This window comes from Protopterus annectens, chromosome 6.part0 (genome assembly GCF_019279795.1).
Source record: "Protopterus annectens isolate FY-2018-M chromosome 6.part0, PAN1.0, whole genome shotgun sequence".
Classification (NCBI taxonomy): Eukaryota; Metazoa; Chordata; order Ceratodontiformes; family Protopteridae; genus Protopterus; species Protopterus annectens.
Window position 1 is genome coordinate 159,758,643 of NC_056737.1, and position 19,352 is coordinate 159,777,994.

Below are 19,352 nucleotides of genomic sequence, written 5' to 3' on the forward strand. Positions count from 1 at the left end.
CTTGGTCAGCTTTCTGCCAGCAGAGTGCACTGTTGTTACATTTTTCCAGTTCCACATGTAACTCTATTTTTGCCGTTTAAGACAACAAGCCTGTGATTTACATTAATATTTACAAATGACAGAATTATCTATAAAATTATATCTGGCTAGGCTGGCAGCCTTCACAAGAACATTTCAGGTAGAAAAATTAATGGTAAATTATTTTGTTCCATGGGAAGGTTTTCATGTGTTTCTTGGGTGGTTTATATTGTAGGGTGTGGGTGTACTCCTGAGAGGTAGTATGTTGGACAGACAAAACGTCTGATAAAAGTTAGTATTCTTGAACATCTGGGACATATAAGAAATAGGAATTTGGATAGCCCAGTAGCTGAACATTTTATTAATGCACATGGGGGTTCTGATGTTAGTTTCTTCTTTAGTGTGTTGGCTACACCTTTTCTTGTTAGGGGGTAGGATTTTTTAGCTAGTTTGTTAAAAATGGAAAGCAGGTTCATTCTAAATTATAATACTTTAAAACCTAAATGTATGAATCTGAATGTGAATTTAGATGTATAAGTTATAATATCATATATATGTTGTTTTGTAACTTTTTGTATATGGAAACATATTTTACCTCTTTTTAAGGGTATGTTTGTTTAAGCAGGTTCTTGTAGTAGATTATTGGGTGATGAGATGATTGTTTAATTGGATCATTTTGACATAAAATGGGAATGGCTGGTAGCTTATGTTACTCCTTGAAGGATGTTTGCAGAGGTACCAGAAGCACCATTAAAAGTTGGAGTTTGTTTCCAGTGAGTGCCTCCTGAGTGTATTATTTGGATATTTCATGTTGCTGTGTGTTTGGATTTGTTTTTCATATCAGAAGAATTCCTTACGTGTTTAGAAATAGGTTTCAACTGACTGGCTTGCTCAGTCACTTTCATATTACTATTTGTGGATTAATTCTTTCTTGGCCAATCAAAAACATTGTCACTTTTGAAATCACTAAAATCCCTCACAAAATTTTTGCTCTTAATAGTTCTCAGACTTTCATCATATAAGGTTAATGCACGTTGCAACACTTCAGTCTTCGCAAGAAATGTATCACAGAATGCTAAACTCTCTAATTCCTGTTGTTTACTTTCTATAAGCTTCCAAATGGAAGAACTGCCACTGTAGATGTTTCAGTTAAAATAGAGAATCCCCTACTTTGTGAAATACTTTGTTAAAAGACGTATCTTGTAAGTGTCTCGTTGGCAACTTGGTAACAACATCTGCTAAATTTAATTTCAACAAAAGGTTTATGTAAATAGGATGCTAACAAACAACATAAACCCTTTGTTGAAATTAAATTTAGCAGATGTTGCTGCCGAACTGCCACTACCAGAAGATGTTGCGAAGCTTATAGAAAGTAAACAACAGGAATTAGAGATTTTAGCATTTTCTGGTATGTTTTTGTTTGGTCAAAAATGAATCAATTAAACAGAAATATGAAAGTGACGGAGCAAACCAATCTAGTGAAACCTATTCCTAAAGATGTAAGGAATTTTTTTAATACAAAAAAACAAACCTGACAAAAGTAGTAACAATGAAAAGAGAATTACAACTAAGAAAAATCTGAAACAGAGTGATGTGTTTTCTTTTTCACAGCAAGACAATGACATCTTATTGCAGAATGATCAAACTAACACAGAGCTAGGAGCAAGACAGAAGAATACTGAAAATTATGCCTCGGTTTTTCCGACTCTTCCAACACCTCTGAAACAGAAATTCCTGAAGAACAGGATTCACTCCATCAGCAGGGGCAGAAAAAGAAGGAAGATATAAGCTTAACAGAGAGATAATGTCTTAGTAGTAAACCTTTCTAATTATTCTTTAAGTGAAACTGAGATTGAAATACTCAACAAAGGTTTAACGTTTATGCCGGCGTACTTATCTAAACTAGATGAATTTGTGCTAGATATTAAAACTTTTGGGCACAATGTGTTACTGAACAATTTATTTGGTACGGCGATAAATGCATGTACTAATATCTTTAGGAAGCCGAGTACCTATATTCCCTTATCACATCCAGCTGTAGATATGTTTATTAAGGTATGTGAAATGGAAGTCTCGGAACTTAGGAGCAAAACAAGTAAAGCACATAAGAAGAACTTTTATAATTTAAATGCAGCTGAAAATAGGGCTTTATAGGGACTAATGAAGAAATGTGAAGAAAGTAGGGGAGTCTGACTTAGTCAATCAATAATCAATGTTTAGATCACCCAGAATAATGGTTTCAGAGGAGATATTCTGATTTTTCCAGTACAGAAATTCTGCTGTTTGGATGTTGTTACCTGAGGCATATTTGTTTATGCTTATTTGTTTTTAAAAGTGGCATCAATACTTCAGAGTTGCCAAATTTTGGGGAATAAGTGGATGAAGAGTGAGGCTGTATGTTTTTTAAAGATGATGGCCACAAACCCTCTTCATTTATTTCTTTAGTCAAGCCTAAGGATACTGAAACCAGAGGTCAGGATTTTTTCGTCTTTCATATCCTATTTGAGCCAAGTTTCTGTTACTGTATGAAAGTTATGGAAATAAATGGCAATACCTGAAGGGAGGTAATCCAATTTTTTGCTGATGCTGCCTTCATTTATGTCTAAGAATTATAACCTATATACTCCATTAAGAGAGATGAAGGGAGACAAATTAGATAACTTTGGTGAGTTGATTTGAGTTTTGTGGTTCTTTCTTGGGGCATGGATTAGAATGGATGTCACAACTAAGGTTCAGTGGTTTTGAGAAGTGATGAATAAAGTATAGCCATTTGAATTAATGCTTATTTATTATACATAGTATAGATCAATATGTTTGTATACCTTTACGAAGCTTTTCATGGGCTTGCACATGTGTATAAATACTGAGCACGTGCAAGCCTGACTGCCATTTTGTAGTAAGCTGTTGAGCTGTAAACATGCATGTCTGTGTAGTCTGTCAGTAAATCAGATTTATATTTTGTAGTGCTGTTATATATCCTGATGCGTTTCTACATAATAAAACATATAAATGAACTACCCCACCTGTTCATCTTCAATTGTAAATCAAGACAAGTGACATGGTGTCAGACTGGGATCCAGATTCAGGACCAAGAGGCAGTCAGTTAATGTTGGAGGAATATGGAGGCAGGCATCATCCCTAATCCACGTATAACTCACAAAGAAAGGTCAGAAATGAATTTCGGGTACCAAAACTTACTTAAATGATTTCTTATTCAGAAAAAAATAAAATAAAGCACTCGGAATGCTCAAAACGAATTTCTGATTCAACAAAATGTCCCAAACTGCGACATATTGATAAAAATATTCAAAACAGTTATGAAAATGTTTGAAATAACGTCCGAATTGCATAAAATTTAGAAAAATAAGGAAAATGACCGCATTTTTTTTTCACCATGAGCTACTTTTTCACATTAATTAAAGCTATTCGAGATATCCGAAATGTATGAAATGTTCACAAGTTTATGCAGTAATACAGTACAGTTATTTCACAAAATACAGCCATTTCAAAGAATATTTCACAAAGTACAGTATTTTAAAGAGTTTATTGTGCATTTGATTGTTGTTACAAGTACTGGCTGTGTGTGTATATAATTACAAGGGCCATATTTTCAGTGTGTTTGAGCATACTTTGTTGGCATGGCTGAAGGATTTCGAAAACCAGCTCCTCTTGTCTTTGATAATAATACTGCAGAGAATTGGAGAGTGTTTGAGCAAGAATACGATGTTTTCATACAAGCTGCATTTTCTGATAAAGATGACCATACAAAGGCGGGTCTATATCATATGTTCGAAGTTCTATAACTTCGAACATTAAAATATCGAATTTAAATGTTCGAAGTTATAAAACTTCAAACATATGTAAAAAAAAAAAAAAAAAAAAAAAACAAAACTAACGGCTGTAGGGAGGGGGGCAAAGCCCCCTGCACCCCCCACACCCGCCGCTCTTTAAACATACCAACTCCAAGACCACACTATAGTGCAGTACCACATGCAAATAGCCACTACAAACTTTTTAGTCCACAGAACTGAATCAACTTAAGTTAGCACTAGATGAAACAGAATCAGGAATTAACTGGACAGCAGAAAATAAGTACAAACACAAGTTTATTAGGGTCTATATTATATGTTCAAAGTTTGAAAGCTTTGAACATTAAATAATCAAATTTAAATGTTCGAAGTTTCAAACATCGAGCATACAGTAAAAAAAAAAAAAGACAAACGGAACTTACCTGACTGATATTTTCATACAAGCTGCATTTTCTGATAAAGATGACCATATAAAGGCGGGTCTATATCATATGTTCGAAGTTTTATAACTTTGAACATTAAAATATCAAATTTAAATGTTCGAAGTTATAAAACTTCAAACATATGTAAAAAAAAACTTACGGCTGTATGCAGGGGGGCAACACTACAGTGCGGTCTCAGAGTTGGTATATTTAAAGAGTGGGGGTGTAGGGGTGCAGAGGGGATTCCCCCCTGCCTACACTAGTCATTTAAGTTCTGTTTGTTTTTTTATTTTTTTTATATGTTTGATGTTTGAAACTTTGAACATTTAAATTTGATTACTTAACATTCGAAGTTTTCAAACTTCGAACATATAATATAGACCTTACAAAGGCATTTATTCTGCTTAATCTAGCCATAGAAAGAGAGTGTTCCATTTGTGAATGCACCTGCTGTGTTTACAGGAGAGGGGGAAAAACATCATACAGTGGTACTGGCTGAGTCAAGATAAGACCCTGAGTCCTTAAAATGTAAATTCAGAGAGATGTGGAACCCTCGAACGAACATTGCAATGGAAAGGCACTTACTTTACACAAGGGATCACAAGCCTGGAAAACTTTTGCAGCATATATCACAGCTTTGTTTCTCAAAGCTAAAACGTGCAGATTTGGTGATTTAAGGGATGAGTTGATGAAAGACAGACTTGTGTGTGGTATTAAAGATGATGTTTTGAGAAAGATTTTGCTTCGTGACAGCGATTTAACATTGAATAAAGCCATTGAGATTGGTCAAATATATGAGCTTACAGAAAAGTACACAATTATGCTTACAGATGAGAAATGCAGGTTTCCAGTTTCTTCAAAAGCTAATGTTGATAGTATGCAGCATGTGGTTAAAAGAAACAGCCCCAAGCACATGGCAGCAACTATGAGCCCTGCTACATTCACTGGGAAACCCCGTAGCTTTCTAGCAAATTCCAGAGTACGTACAGTCTCAATGAAGTACAAGGGTGAGTCAGCAAACTCTACCCTCACCTAGCCTCATTGTCAACTGTTGTAATTGTGGTGGAAATCATGAGTCTAAAAGAGAAAAGTGCTTAGTTTTTGGTCAGCAGTGCCACAGATGTAAAAAGTGGAATCATTTCCCAAAGATTTTGTAAATCAAAAGAGGCACGTTCTTTTATTAAAAGAGAACATTCTAAGAGACAATTTGATCAATTAGAAAGCTGTGACCCTAGTCTTTATGTTGATGGTGTGTCTGTGCTTAATAAAACAGTAAATGCAGTAGATTTATGGGCAAAGATTGAAGTATTTTGTACTGTTCGGATAAATGGAAGACCCATAGAACTCAAAGTTGATACAGGTTCAAAGTGCAATGTTATGTCAGCAGAAACATTTGCTACAGTATGTGCTGGTGAGAAGCTTGATCTGGCAAAGTGTGCAAAGCTTGTTGTTTATGGTGATGAGGAAATTCAGACTGAAGGTTCAGTAGTGCTTTCATGTTAATCTGCTGGGAACAGCTATGACTTGCAATTTTACTTGGTCAAAAGGCACATACAGTCATTATAAGGCCTCAGAGATAGTTTGAAAATGGGACTGCTTTCATTTAACGAGGACCACCATGTTAGCTTGAATGACCACTATTTTAATTTGCCCAGTCTATTTTCTCTTTTCGAAGACAAACTAGGTAAACTCCCACTTGTGTACTCCATGACGTTAGACCCTGAAGTCAGCCCAGTTGTCAGACCAGCCTGGAAAGTTTCAGTAGCTATGCAGAACAGAGTCAAAGCCAAGCTACATTAAATGGTGCAGGAAGGTGTAATTTGCCCAATAAGTTCATCAACCCCTACTGAATGGATATCTTCCATGGTCGTAGCAAATAAGAAAAGCTCAGATGATATCAGAATATGTATTGATCCATGAGATTTAAGCAAAGCACCGAAAAGACCTCATAATTCAATGCGTACAGTCAAAGAAGTCACTGCTCTTATGCCAAATGCCACTGTTTTTTTCTGTCTTGGATGCAAAGAGTTCATTTTGACAAATTTTGCTTGACAAAAAATCTTCATTGCTAACTACTTTCAGTACTCCTTTTGGCAGGTGCAGATTTTTGATAATGCCATCTGGGATAAATTCTGCCAGTGAAGTCTTCCAGCATGCAATGGAGTGAATTTTTTCTGGGTATCCGTGTGCTATTATAGTACATGATATTCTAGTAGGAGGTAATGGTGAAGCTGAGCATGATGGAAACCTCAAGAAAGTTCTGGAAAGAGCCTGTGAAGTGAATCTTAAGCTGAATCCTCAGAAGTGCAAATTTAGGTTGTGAGAGGTTACTTACGTTGGTCATTTATTTACCAGTTTAGGCTTACGACCAGATCCTTCCAAGCAAACTGCAATTCTTGAGATGCTAGCTCCAGACAATGTTCAAGCCCTACAACATTTTCTTTCCAGGGTTAACTATCTAGGCAAGTTAATTCCAGACTTGAGCCAACTTTCAGCACTGCTTAGAGAGCTGACACACAGATATATCCTGGTCATGGTCAGAACAACACCAAGAAGAATTTGATGTCCTGAAATAGAGAACTGCCAGTCCATCAACTCTCAGATATTATGAGGTTCACAAACCCATCACTCTATCTTTTGATGCTTCGAAATTTGGTCTTGGTACAGTCATTCTTCAAGTGGGTAGACCAGTAGCCTATGCATGAAAAACTCTAAGCCAAACTGAAATGCAGTATGCTCAGATAGAGAAGGAGCTCTTGGCAACAGTGTTTGCATGTTCAAAGTTCCATGATTATATTTATGGCTGACCTATTCAGATTGAAACAGATCACCAACCTCTAGTCACTATTTTGAGAAAGCCTATGCATACAGCTCCTGCCAGATTGCAAAGCATGATGTTGAAATTGCAAAAGTATCATTTCAATCTTGTCTACACAAAAGGCAAACTTCTTTATCTTGCTGATACATTGTCCAGATCGCCCAGAAATACCACTGAACAGCATGAAAATGAGAAACCTGATTTTGAAGTCATGGAAGTGAGAACATTTTCTTCCACACGTCTTGATGAGCTTAGAAGTCATACAGCCTGAGATCCAGTTCATCAGAAGCTCAACCACTTTATCAGTTGAGGATGGCTGTCAAAGCAATCTTGCTTCCCTCATGACCTGCAACCTTATTTTCCTCACAGAGATGAGATTTTGTCTGATAATGGTATCATCATGAAAAGTCCAAAAGTCATTGTTCTGAAGTCCTTGCAGCAGGAGTGTGTTATTATTTTGCATTGTGGCCACCCAGGAGCAGATTCTGCCAAAAGAAGGGCGAGAGGATTATTATTTTGGCCTTCTAAGTCACAGGATATTGAGAAAGTACTTTCATCTTGTTCTGTATGTAATCGTACTAAGCCACATGAACAGAAAGAACCACTTCAGCTAAACCAGATTCCTGAACTACTTTGGTCGACAGTAGCTACAGACATTTTCGAGTGGAATGGTCAACATTCCTTGGTGTTAGTAGACTCTTATTCAAACTGGTTTGAAATTCACCTACTTCCTAATCTAGCATCCAATACTGTCATTACTAACATGAATAATTTTGCAGTCCATGGTAGTCCGCACAGTTATTTCTGACAATGGGGCACAGTTTACAAGCTAGCAGTTCAAAAGATTTGCTGAAGAGTGGGACTTTACTCATGTTACAAGTAGTTCTGAGTACCCACAGTCAAATGGTTTGGCAGAACGTGCAGTTCAAAGTACACAACTATTACTAGAAAAGTCAAAATGAGACAATAGCGATGTTTTCTTGAATCTCAGAAATATTCCTTGTGATAAACATCTTGGTTTACCTGCACAGAGACTTCTGTCAAGACAAACCAAAACTACACTACCAATTAACAGTAATCTATTGGTTCCATGTGTCACAAACAACAGATCAGTGAAAGCCCATCTGTGAAAAAGCTCTTATCCCAGGAGTCCTATTATGATAAGACCAGCAAACCATTCAATCCATTACGAGAAGGGGAGAGAGTGAGGATGCAGACACCCAAAGGTTTTGATCAGATTGGAGTCATGAAATGTGTATGTCCAGAGCTGAGATCGTACATTGTGGAATCACGAGTAGTGGAATTTAGGTGGAATCGGAAACATTTGGTCCCAGTGTCCGAGCCTGTATTGCAGTATCATATCTATGAGAAAGTCTCTAAATCTCAGAGTGAGTTATCCAGTGTTCAAGTTCCAGAGGATGTTCCAGTAAATATCCCTGTTCCTGAGAAGAATCCCAAAACTTCAGAAACTGTTTGTTCACCAATGACTGTCCCTGTTGCAAAACTCAATTCTGATTGCTACATCACTAGATCAGGTCGCATTTCCAGACCATGTTCCAGATACACAGCAACTTGGATATTAGGACATAAGTGTTGTGTCTGTTGGTTTTTGTCTGTACAATTGCATGCCTTTTTCAAATGTCATTTTATTGTGGACAATTCATTAAAGAGGGAGGATGTAGATCAATATGTATGTATACCTTTAAGAAGCTTCCATGGGCTTGCACATGTGTATAAATACTAAGTGTGAGCCTGACTGCCATTTTGTAATAGGCTATTGAGATGTAAGCATGCATGTCTGTGCAGTCTGTCAGTTAATCGGTTCATTTGTATTTTGTACTGATGTCCATCCTGTTGTGTTTCTACATAATAAAGCATATAAATGAACTACCCCGCCTGTTCGTCTTCAACTGTAAACCAAGACAAGCTACACATAGTTTTTGGAGAATGGAGTTGTAATTCAGTTATCTAACTTTAACACGTTGTGTTTAAGTAGTAACAGAGGCTTGCTGTGATGTGATGATAGTGAGTGTAATTTTGTTCTGGATTGTGTGTGCTTGTGGGAGAAACAAAAATTGTTGGAAGGGAGTGAAAGGATGTAAGGTGGCATAGTAGTGACAGGAAGAGACATGAAGGCAATACAAACATGGGAAGAGCAACAGGGCAAGAAAGATGACAAAAGATATACAAGTATGGTAAGTTGTGGGTGGACACAATCTATAGAATGCACTCTGGTAGAGATTTCTATAATGAGAGGATGAAAGGTATATTAAGATGGAGAAAGATTACTGTTACTTATAGAAGCTGATTTGGTAGTGTGAGTGTTAAATAATTGAAAGTACAAGTGCTGCACAGGAGTGAAGTTGATTGACTAAGTATGTTTAGGTGGGGGGGTCATGGATAAGATCAATGTGGAGGAGGTTGTTGGGTGGGCATTGGGAGTAGGTTAGAGGAGTGGAGTGAGCTTGAGTGAAACACGGGAAAATGGAGCAGGACAGACCTGAGCTAGCCATGTTTCTGAGTATCCAGCACTCAGTTTTGTAAACCAACTGCTAGGTATGTGTTACCAATGTAATTATAGAGAAAAATGAGAGGACAGTCAGCAGCTATAAATGACTTGAGTATACATTTGTCAAAGTTCAGTATGAGAAGGAAAACAGTTGGGTGTACGACTAATTGGATTATTTTTCTAGATCAGCACCTTGGGATGTCAATATGGGTTAGTCTTCACTGAAAGGAATAGCAGCACTCTTAAATGATTAATTTTAAAGAGGAGGACAAACTGCTTATGGGTAAGTAAGACATACCTACCAAGTTATGGCTGGAACCTGAGTGGTACAGATGGTTTTAGCAGTTTATTTAGTGGCAGCCGAAGGTATCAATTTGTATGATTACAGTCTGCACAGAAAAAGATTTTTTGCAGGCTACAAACCCTCCTAGATAATTTTATGCAGAATGACAGGGTCTATGTTAATTCTTCGAACGCTCACAATTTCAAACGTTACATGGTCGAGACCAAACGTTCGAAATTGCAAGTGTTCGAAGATTGACTTTCAACGGCGCCATATGGTGCAGATAAGGAGAATTTCCCTTTTCTGCACTGAAGTGTGGTCTCAGAGTTGGTATATATAAGTAGGGGGGTGTGGGAGGTGCCGGAGGAGGGGGGGGTCTTGTCCCCCTGCTCACACTGTTAAAGTGTGTTTTTCTTTTTTTGATATGTGGACATCCAAATGTTGAACATTTGGTCTCGACCATGTAATGTTCGGCATTTTGGATGTTTGAATATTTAACATAGACCGAATGACAGGCAAACCAATGACTTGCAATACTGTCTGGAAGGGGCAATCCTGCAAATATAATGACACTCAAAGGTGTCAATTTATTTACTGTTCACCCAGAAAAATATTTTTTTCAGGCTGCACACCCTCCTTGCAGAAAAAAGATAATTATATGTAGAATGACACACAAACTGTGTGGAAGCAGTAATCCTTCAAGCCCTGAGTAGGGGGCAGGGGGGACTATATTGACATTGAGTGTGAAAGCAACTTACAGCAGTATTACTCCATGATCATCATTAATTCATCAGTGTCTATCCTGTACTATCCTTATTATTAAGGTCCTACACATAAAGCTTAGCAAAGTAGGAATTATAAATGCTAGAGTTAAGAACATTTCAAAGGTCTCCCTCCCCAACCTGAAAAATTAGTTAACTATGCCCACCGTGAGCTATCAGCTTCTTTAGCATGTGAAAATCTACTACTTGCTGAAGTATACTGAAATGATCTGTAGTCTCATTTAACTGCAACATTTGTATTTCATGCATTCTCTGTTCTCTTGCTGAAAATAAATACATCACTCTTCTTTCTACCTGTATTAACCTTAGAAATATATGTCCCTTTATCTAAGCAATACAACACAGATTAATAGCAACAATAATGAAAGTCACCAGGAAAGTTCAGTTGTGTAACCTGCACATACCATAACTGTAGATGTTCAATTAAATCATTGTTGCAGGAGCCTTAGCTACATGGGTTATATCCTGGCAAGGATATAATGGCTGGCCAGATTTTCTAAAGCTTTCACTGCCCCCCTCCACACACACACACATGCACCCAGGCTGCCATGTCTTGAGCTCCTGTGTGGAGAACACAGGAGACTGAATGCTGAAATACTTCATAATTTTCTTGTCGCAAAAAAAGGAGGAGGCTACTCTCCTGAAAAACATAAACAAATTAAAGGGGTGGGGAGAACGGTGTAATGATTTAGTCGAACATTTATTGTTATGGTACGAGTAAAACTGACACAGCTAAACTATGTCCATTATAAATTACTGCTGCAGTAGCCTCAGCTATATGGGTAGATAACCAAAGTTTACACAGCCATGAAGGAGGACAGAATAGGATCTATGAAAGCCTGAAGAAAGGTCCTTCCAAAGCCTGTTCTAGACATAGATAAGGAATCTAATTTGTAATGCTCTGAAAAAAAATATTACCGAGAACCAAGTAGTTCCATCTAGAACTTCTAGAGTCTACACTTTGATAAGACTCTTTTTCCATCAGAGAAGACAAGGGTCTAGAAGAATGTGCCTTGATCCTGCCTGAACTATTTTACCTTGGTGGGAATAACAGAAAGAAATAGCAAGGGATACCTATCTGGATGTTGTCTGCTTTGACTCGGGCTGCCCTTTCTGTCACATCATGGGAAACGTATAGCTGTTCAACTTTCCTACAGGACTTAGTGCTGTTTAGATAATACCTGAGTTACCTGTGTATGTCAAAAGTATGGATAATCTTTTCTCTGTGGTTTAGAGGTTCAGAAAGGAATACACAGAAAGGATGACACAGTTATGGAACAGTACTAACACAATAAGGTACAGAAAAAAGATGAATCCAGACTTAACACAAACACAGAAACCTAAATTCAATGCAAGGAAAAATCATCAGCACATATCTTACCTGAAAGGAACACATACATACCTTATGACACTATTTACAACAAAGCTTCAATGTGCAACAGCAGATGTAATGTATACAAATTAAATGTTCAGTTCATCAATTACTTGAATAAGAGAGGCTGGTAAAGCTAATTTATAATACAAAGTTGTTTTGTAACTGCTCTTTGGTAGAAAGTAAAACTGAAGAACAATGGGGTTATTGACTGGAAGATGAAGCTCAGTCTATTAAATACAGTCAAATTTATACAAAGGAAGTCACACAAAGCACTTACGTTTTACACAGTTTCTGAACAGACCACAACAAACAGATGACTAAGAATTCAGTGGGAAGAATCCCACAGCTGTGAAAGCTCAATGGTCATAGTGTCACTTAGCAGATGTGGGACATATTATTTTTTCACGATACCACTAGGGACAGAAGCACTTCTATTAAGAAATGAGGTTTAATCCAGTAGAACAAAAGGCAAGAAAACATTTACATGAGCTCACATAGTTTAAGCTGACAATAAATGACAAAACTAAAACAAGCAAATGGGTGTTTGTAATATCTACTAAAATGGGCAGACATTCAGATTCCATAGATGTTTGCCTGACACAATATCTAGACAGGCATACTCATTAGTGGCTCAATGTCCCACTGCACAATGTGTTTTTGAATTACATGTGGATAAAAAGGCTCATTTTATGTTCTCAATAATTTGAATCAAATGCTGTAAGGCCAAGAAAATGAACTGACATGGCAACAGCTTTCCACGTCTGTTACAAAGATCACTTGCCTAACTAGAACTTCAGAATTAGAAAGACATTATCTGTAGTGTCAATAACTGCTTAATCTCCCACTGTTATTAGAAAAGGCACCTATTTGTTCTGTCATTATTCACTTACCTGGAGAGAACCTGATATCTGAAATGGCATCTTTTCGGTGATGGAAGGAGACAAGATCTTCCAGGGTATCAGCATTAACAATCAAAAAGCTTCCATCATTCAGACCCACAGCCAGTGCCTTCCCATCAGGTGAAAAACAGCAGCATCTGCCACCTGTAAGAGAAAAACAGAATATATATGCACAAAGTTAAGATACTAATGGTTTCTGCCTATTTTCTTACAAATGTTTTAATTATCAAAAATGTGCATGCACACACACCAAAAATTCCACTGCACTTATATAGTCTCACAAGTAGCCATTTATGATGGATAATAACAAAAGTCAGTCGTCATCCCCCCCCCAAAAAATCATACATTCACATATCTTATACCACATGTTCACCCATCACACTTTCAAGTTTTACAACATGGCATTATTTTTCCTGGCAAGTTTTGTTAAGCTAATATGATGCAATGCAACATGAAGAAAAACAAGAAAAAGAAACTGATATGCAATCAGTGAGATTTGCAGACATGCACTGTCACATACATGTACCTTAAAAAAAGATCCTACTGAGGATATACTACTGTCAAGAACAATATTCATGAAATAAATCTCATTCACAATAGTGTATGACTTTTGGCTTGCATGAGTAAATGCACACAATACAGAGCATGTTCAGTATGCTATACATTCCTACATTGCACTCAGTACCAGAATGCTGCTGTAAGATGCACTATGCCAGCCTGAGACATGGGTTGTGTTGAGAAGCAATTATTGTAAAATCAGTATGATAAGGGTGGAAGGTTTGTCATGCAACTATCAAGCTACTGGGGGTTGAATTAAATATCAGAGAAGAGTTTCATAATATAGGCACCACAGATACACACACAGACACACACACACACACAGACACACACACACACACACACACACACACACACACACACACACACTCACACTCACACTCACACACTCACACACACACACACACACACACACACACACACACACACACACACACACACACACACACACACACACACACAAAGTTGTTTGAAATGACACAAATGGAACTTGCAGGTACACTCTATAAAACAGAATATGCAGCCTGCATTAGTACAGCACATGTAGGACATATATTATCATAATGTGGGTGCACAGCATGGCTATTTGTGCATTCCCCTCAAAAAATACTGAACCACTGAGTTGGCTTTAGGTGGTGGGGAATAACTAACTGAGCCAGTTTCTGCCTATTAAGAACAAACATTGACACCACTGTTAGTTAATATAACATCCAGACTTAAAAGATACAAGTGAATTTTTGACAATAATGGAGAATAAAAATGTTGAACTTATTTTTTATATGTGTACACTGCATGTACAGGTTTTATGAATTAGCATCCCACAAAGTGGTTTACAACCATTAGACATTAGCTGGAACCTTCAAAGATTTCTCCAATTATCTGGGATGCACCCTTCTCTCAATATTGTAATAAGTACTGTCAAAAGCAATTTCTCCCCTAACTTACACAACATTTTTATCATATCTGCAGTGACAGTTGTGTAGGGGTCTATATTATACACTCGAAGAGACTTTTCTTCAAACATATAATCATTGACACCTAAAGAGCGAATGCTCTAAAGCGCGAATGGCCACATCCTTGAATTTTTCCTCAGGAAAAAGTTCATGGGGCTGTACACAAAAAACACAAACTTCAAAACCATAATCAAGTGAGGGTCTTTGCCCCCCACACTCCCCGACATGGGGGGGCTGTGCCTCCCACACACCCCTAACTAAATATACCAACTCTGAGATCGCTCTATGTTGGGGAAAAGAGCAATTCCCGATAACAGCCAACTTAATTTTTTCCCAGAGGAAAAAATTTGAGGAAGTGGCAGTTCGCACTTTAGAGCATTTGCTTTTTAGGTGTCGGTGATTATATGTTCAAAGGAAAGTCTCTTCAAGCATATAATATAGACCCCTTCACAAGAGTCTGCTGCTTTCCATGGCGTCATCTTCCTTACTGCTGTACTTACTTCGTATAGTGCAGGTTTTTCTTTCCTTTTTTTTCACTGTAGGCTATGCATAGGGCAGAACAGCCTATGTGGGGTTCTCTCCATTCAGAAGCTGCTGGAAGGACTCTTTCTATATGCCTTTGATATCCTCTGGACTATGAATAGTGGCTGATACCTATCTTATTTAGCTTTATTTCTTAGGATCTCTTTGTGTCATTTGCTGTTTCACTTTCCAGAAGTTGACAGAGCTTCTCTGATGTCTTATTCTTTGCCTTTGTGACTGCTCTATTAGCCTCCTTGTTAGCCAAACAACATTCCTGCTTTGCCTCTTCTGATTTTTCTACCTCCAAATTCTTCCAACAATCCTTTCTTTCCTGGACTTCTGCATTCCACCACCAGCTTTCCTTATGCACATTATTTCCATACTTGGCTCCACCACATATCTATTAGTCTTCAAATGTGCTATTTTTAAATGCCACCAACTTCCCATCTCCACCTATTTCTTCTTCTTCCTGAGGTTCTAGAGTCCTGAGTATTTCCTTGAACTCCTGCACTTTTGCTCTAGTCAACTTACAAGTCTTCTGCCTAATCCATGCTGACCTTAGATCCTTCTATAACTTCTACATGCTAATGATTGTCACCAGCAGTAGTTTGAGCTTGAAAGTTCCATTGGGGATGACTTTGCAATTTCAAATTCTACCCCAATGCCCTTACTAGCAGGAACTGTATGCTGACTACTTTTGCATGACTGATCTTCTGATTCTCTCTCCCTATCTTGGTGAACCATGTTAGCAAACCACAAGCCATTAGGAAACATAAGTTCAGAATAGCCTCTGTTTCTTTATTTCTGTTGCTCCACCCATATGGACCACAGGCAGTCTTTATAATCTGTTCCATCTGTCCTGTAATGAGCATTCAGGTCCCCAATATCAGCACCAACTCATTTTATTCTGCTTCATCTAGTAGGTCCTACAAGTACCTTGACCATCACAACATCACTGGAGTTTAATTACCACGAGTCACTAATTCTGATGACATCTCTCACTATATTCAGAATGCTTTCTTTCACCACAGTTCCCACAGTACTTCTTGTTTGTTCTCCCTTCAGGAGTAGACTCTGTACCATAAACCAAATGACTTTGCTGCAGTGCCCTCCAATCTACTCTTCTGGACACACAGGGTGCCCAGTCTCCTCCTCAAGTCATACCCTCCACTACCAAGCTGCATCCTATCAGTAAACCTATATTCACTATAACAATCCTTGTTTCATTTTTGGAAAGTCAACTGGTTTATGTCTAGCTTTCACTCAACAAAGCTATCACAAGCTGGGAAACTGGACAATACTGGGCCAGTAGCTTATTGTCCAAGTCTTTATGGCAGACACACACTGACCATTAGGGGAGCATAGACCCCATTCACTGTTAGCATGGATCTTTGGCATAGGTTGGGGTAGATCTGGTCCTCAGTCCACTTAGCAATTGGAAATATCCATGCCCATTTTTTGATGGCATTAGCTAATGTGACAAAATCACCTACAGTCAATTTCTGTACTACTGAGTGGCTAGCCAGAACATGGTTCCCCTTTATAATCTTAAAATACTGAACTCTCAAATGTCAGTATCTCAAAACTATAAAGGTGAACGACTCACAATCCCAAAACCCAAAAGCACGAAACACACAATCACAAACATATACACACCATACATCACACAACACACACACCATTCTACCCACACCACGCAAATTACACAACCTTACACTACATATAAGAAGGGGGCAAGCCCCCCTGCACCCCCAAGTGGGGGGCTGCACCCCCCTACTTATATATACCAACTCCAAGATTGCACAAACAGCAAAAAAAAAAAACAACACACCCAGGCATTCTACATTCCCTCGTGCGCGCGCGCGCGCACACACACACACACACACACACGCACACGCATACATCACACAAACACCAACACATCCAACACTCTCACTCACACTCCCACCTCCCTACCCTAACCCACACGTACAACTTACAGAAACACTCACACTCACTCACCTTAAATTCTGAACACCATACCAGCCAAACACTTCACTTAACTAACGTAAATGCATGAGCGTGAATTCGAGATATTCAGATTTGTGCATATGCACTTTCACTATTTTGAAGTTTCGCCTTCATGGTCTCGAGATACTGAAATTCGCGATTTCAGTATTTCGATATTATAAAGGGGAACTATATATATATATATATATATATAGAGAGAGAGAGAGAGAGAGTTTTGGGGGGTTGCAACCTCCCACTTGAGTGGGTTTGACATAATGCTGTGTATGTTCTGGTGTAGTGTTGGCCAAGTGCTTCCTTTCCATGGTGAAATATTTTATCGATGTGAACATTTGCGGAAATGAACGTTCTGTGGTTTCGGGTCACTGAACAAATGATCATAAAAGTGAACCTTCAACAAATTGATATAGATCCATTTTAGTAATAGCTAAAGGGGCAGTTGCTGAGAGAAGATGCATGATCTTGTAACATAGTTTTAATTGAACTAGAACCTTATTCATAATCTTGTCTGTTCGTGTGTAGTAAAGGAAAGACAGGTCAAGTATGAGACCTAGATACCTACAGTCAGTGATAATAGGAATGGAATTTCCTTTGTAATCTCTTAACAAAACTGGAAAAATAGTAGGCAATTGGGGTTAGAGGATTACCAGTTGCATACAGTCATCCTCTAACTTGTCTTGCACTTGGGAGTGGCTTGTACTGGATGGAGGAGAGGAACATCATCAGCTTACATAACCAAGTTAAGCTCTGGAAGTTCTACGAGAATATCTTAGATAAACAAGAAATAGAGAAACAGGCCTTTGGTGTACTCCAGTGTTAAAGTATACAGTTATTTTCATATACTTATCTTACACACCACAATATATGGTTCATTCAGTGTCATGCTGTATTTCTTTGTTATCTGTGGTTGTTTTAGGCATGATCCTTAAAATAAAAATTTCCTCCATGACATCACTATAAAGTACACTGAACTTTGTCTTCAATGTTGTCACTGGAGCAAATACGTGTGACTGTGTTCCTAGACTTTAATGGGTACACTACAGCACATGGGTTGGAGCCCATCTATTAAAGTCTATCAACACGCATCCACATAAATCATGTGTGATGTTAGAGGAAGAATCAAAAGAATTATGAGAGTGTGTACTTAATAAAATATTACAAAACTTTGCATTAAGAAACAGCTTACCTAATTCTAATAAGACAGAGGGGAAAATACATTATGTCACTTACCACAATGAATACCAAATGTATGACTGTGCACTTTAAGTATATTGATAATGGTTGTTAGCCTAGTAACAGGCTATGAATCTATAAACCTCTATTCACCCTCCCAGATGTGAAAAACAGCTTGCATGCTTTCAGAAAACATTAACTCTCAGCCTTAAGAAAAAGTGCACTGGCTATCTTTAATAAACTAAATTATACACTGTTATATTAACTGTGTTAAATTATTAAAGCAGCTACAGAACATGCTATTGCTTATTCAGTTCCAATAATTTAAAACTTTATTTTTTACCGAACTTGCCTTTATATCTTTAAATTTACATTTCCGTCAGCAAAGATTATTGTTTGCTCCTGTAGATATATCGTCTTCATGGGAATATAGTGAGCAATGAGGGAAAAAACAGCTAACAACTCAGCAAATGCTTGAAGGAATTGTTGACAATTTCATTTAGAAAAGAAATGAATGTACAACTGCCTTCATCTGCAGATTTCCTAACTCCTACTGAACATTTCGTAAAGGAAAAATAAAAAGTTAAAATCATTGAGAATGCAAGAAACAGAGCACATCTCATGGCTTGCATCATTTTGTCTTATTTTTTCACGTCTAGCTGCTTAGAGAATACACTTAAGCCAAGGACATTAATCTAGACATTCACATTAGCAAAAATAAGATAAAATATCTAAACTCTACATTTAATATAATCAGTGCATGTTTAAATGTTTGCTCCCCTCCCCCATCCCAGCAGCCCAGGATTACAGCATATTAACTTAAACTTGTTTTTGTCTAACCTTTCTTCTCTTTTTACATTGTAAAGCTTATTTTTCTTATCATAAAATAGTACTTGTTTACTTTAATATCTTTATCACCTTCAACAATCACTGAAAAGACTCGCCCACACCCCACATTTCAAATACCCCTGACTACATATTAAACACAACTTTTGTACTATGTGACATGCATTCCTCTAAATTACTGGAAACCATCTGTTGTGCAAAAGCTAAGGCTTGAACTGCTTTTTGCTGAACAGCTGCAAAATTTTCCCAGTCAGTGTTTCCTCTTCATCTTTTCTAGTTGATTTTCTTAAAAATTCTTTACATTTCTTCTTTGCTGGCATCCAGGCAGTGTACTTACTAGCCAGTAAATTAATTTTCTCAAGCTGACAGAATTACTAG

At 37.7% G+C, this 19,352-nt stretch overlaps 1 protein-coding gene across 1 annotated transcript in view; it reads right to left on the reverse strand.

Annotated features, from left to right (window-relative positions):
* The window catches only part of LOC122803780 (echinoderm microtubule-associated protein-like 5), a 3,919,718-nt gene that overhangs the window by 1,450,867 nt on the left and 2,449,499 nt on the right, over positions 1-19,352 (reverse strand). Inside the window, exon 22 of the mRNA XM_044073467.1 lies at positions 12,907-13,059. Within this exon, the coding sequence (XP_043929402.1) occupies positions 12,907-13,059 (153 nt within the window). The remainder of the gene's footprint in view (positions 1-12,906; positions 13,060-19,352) is intronic.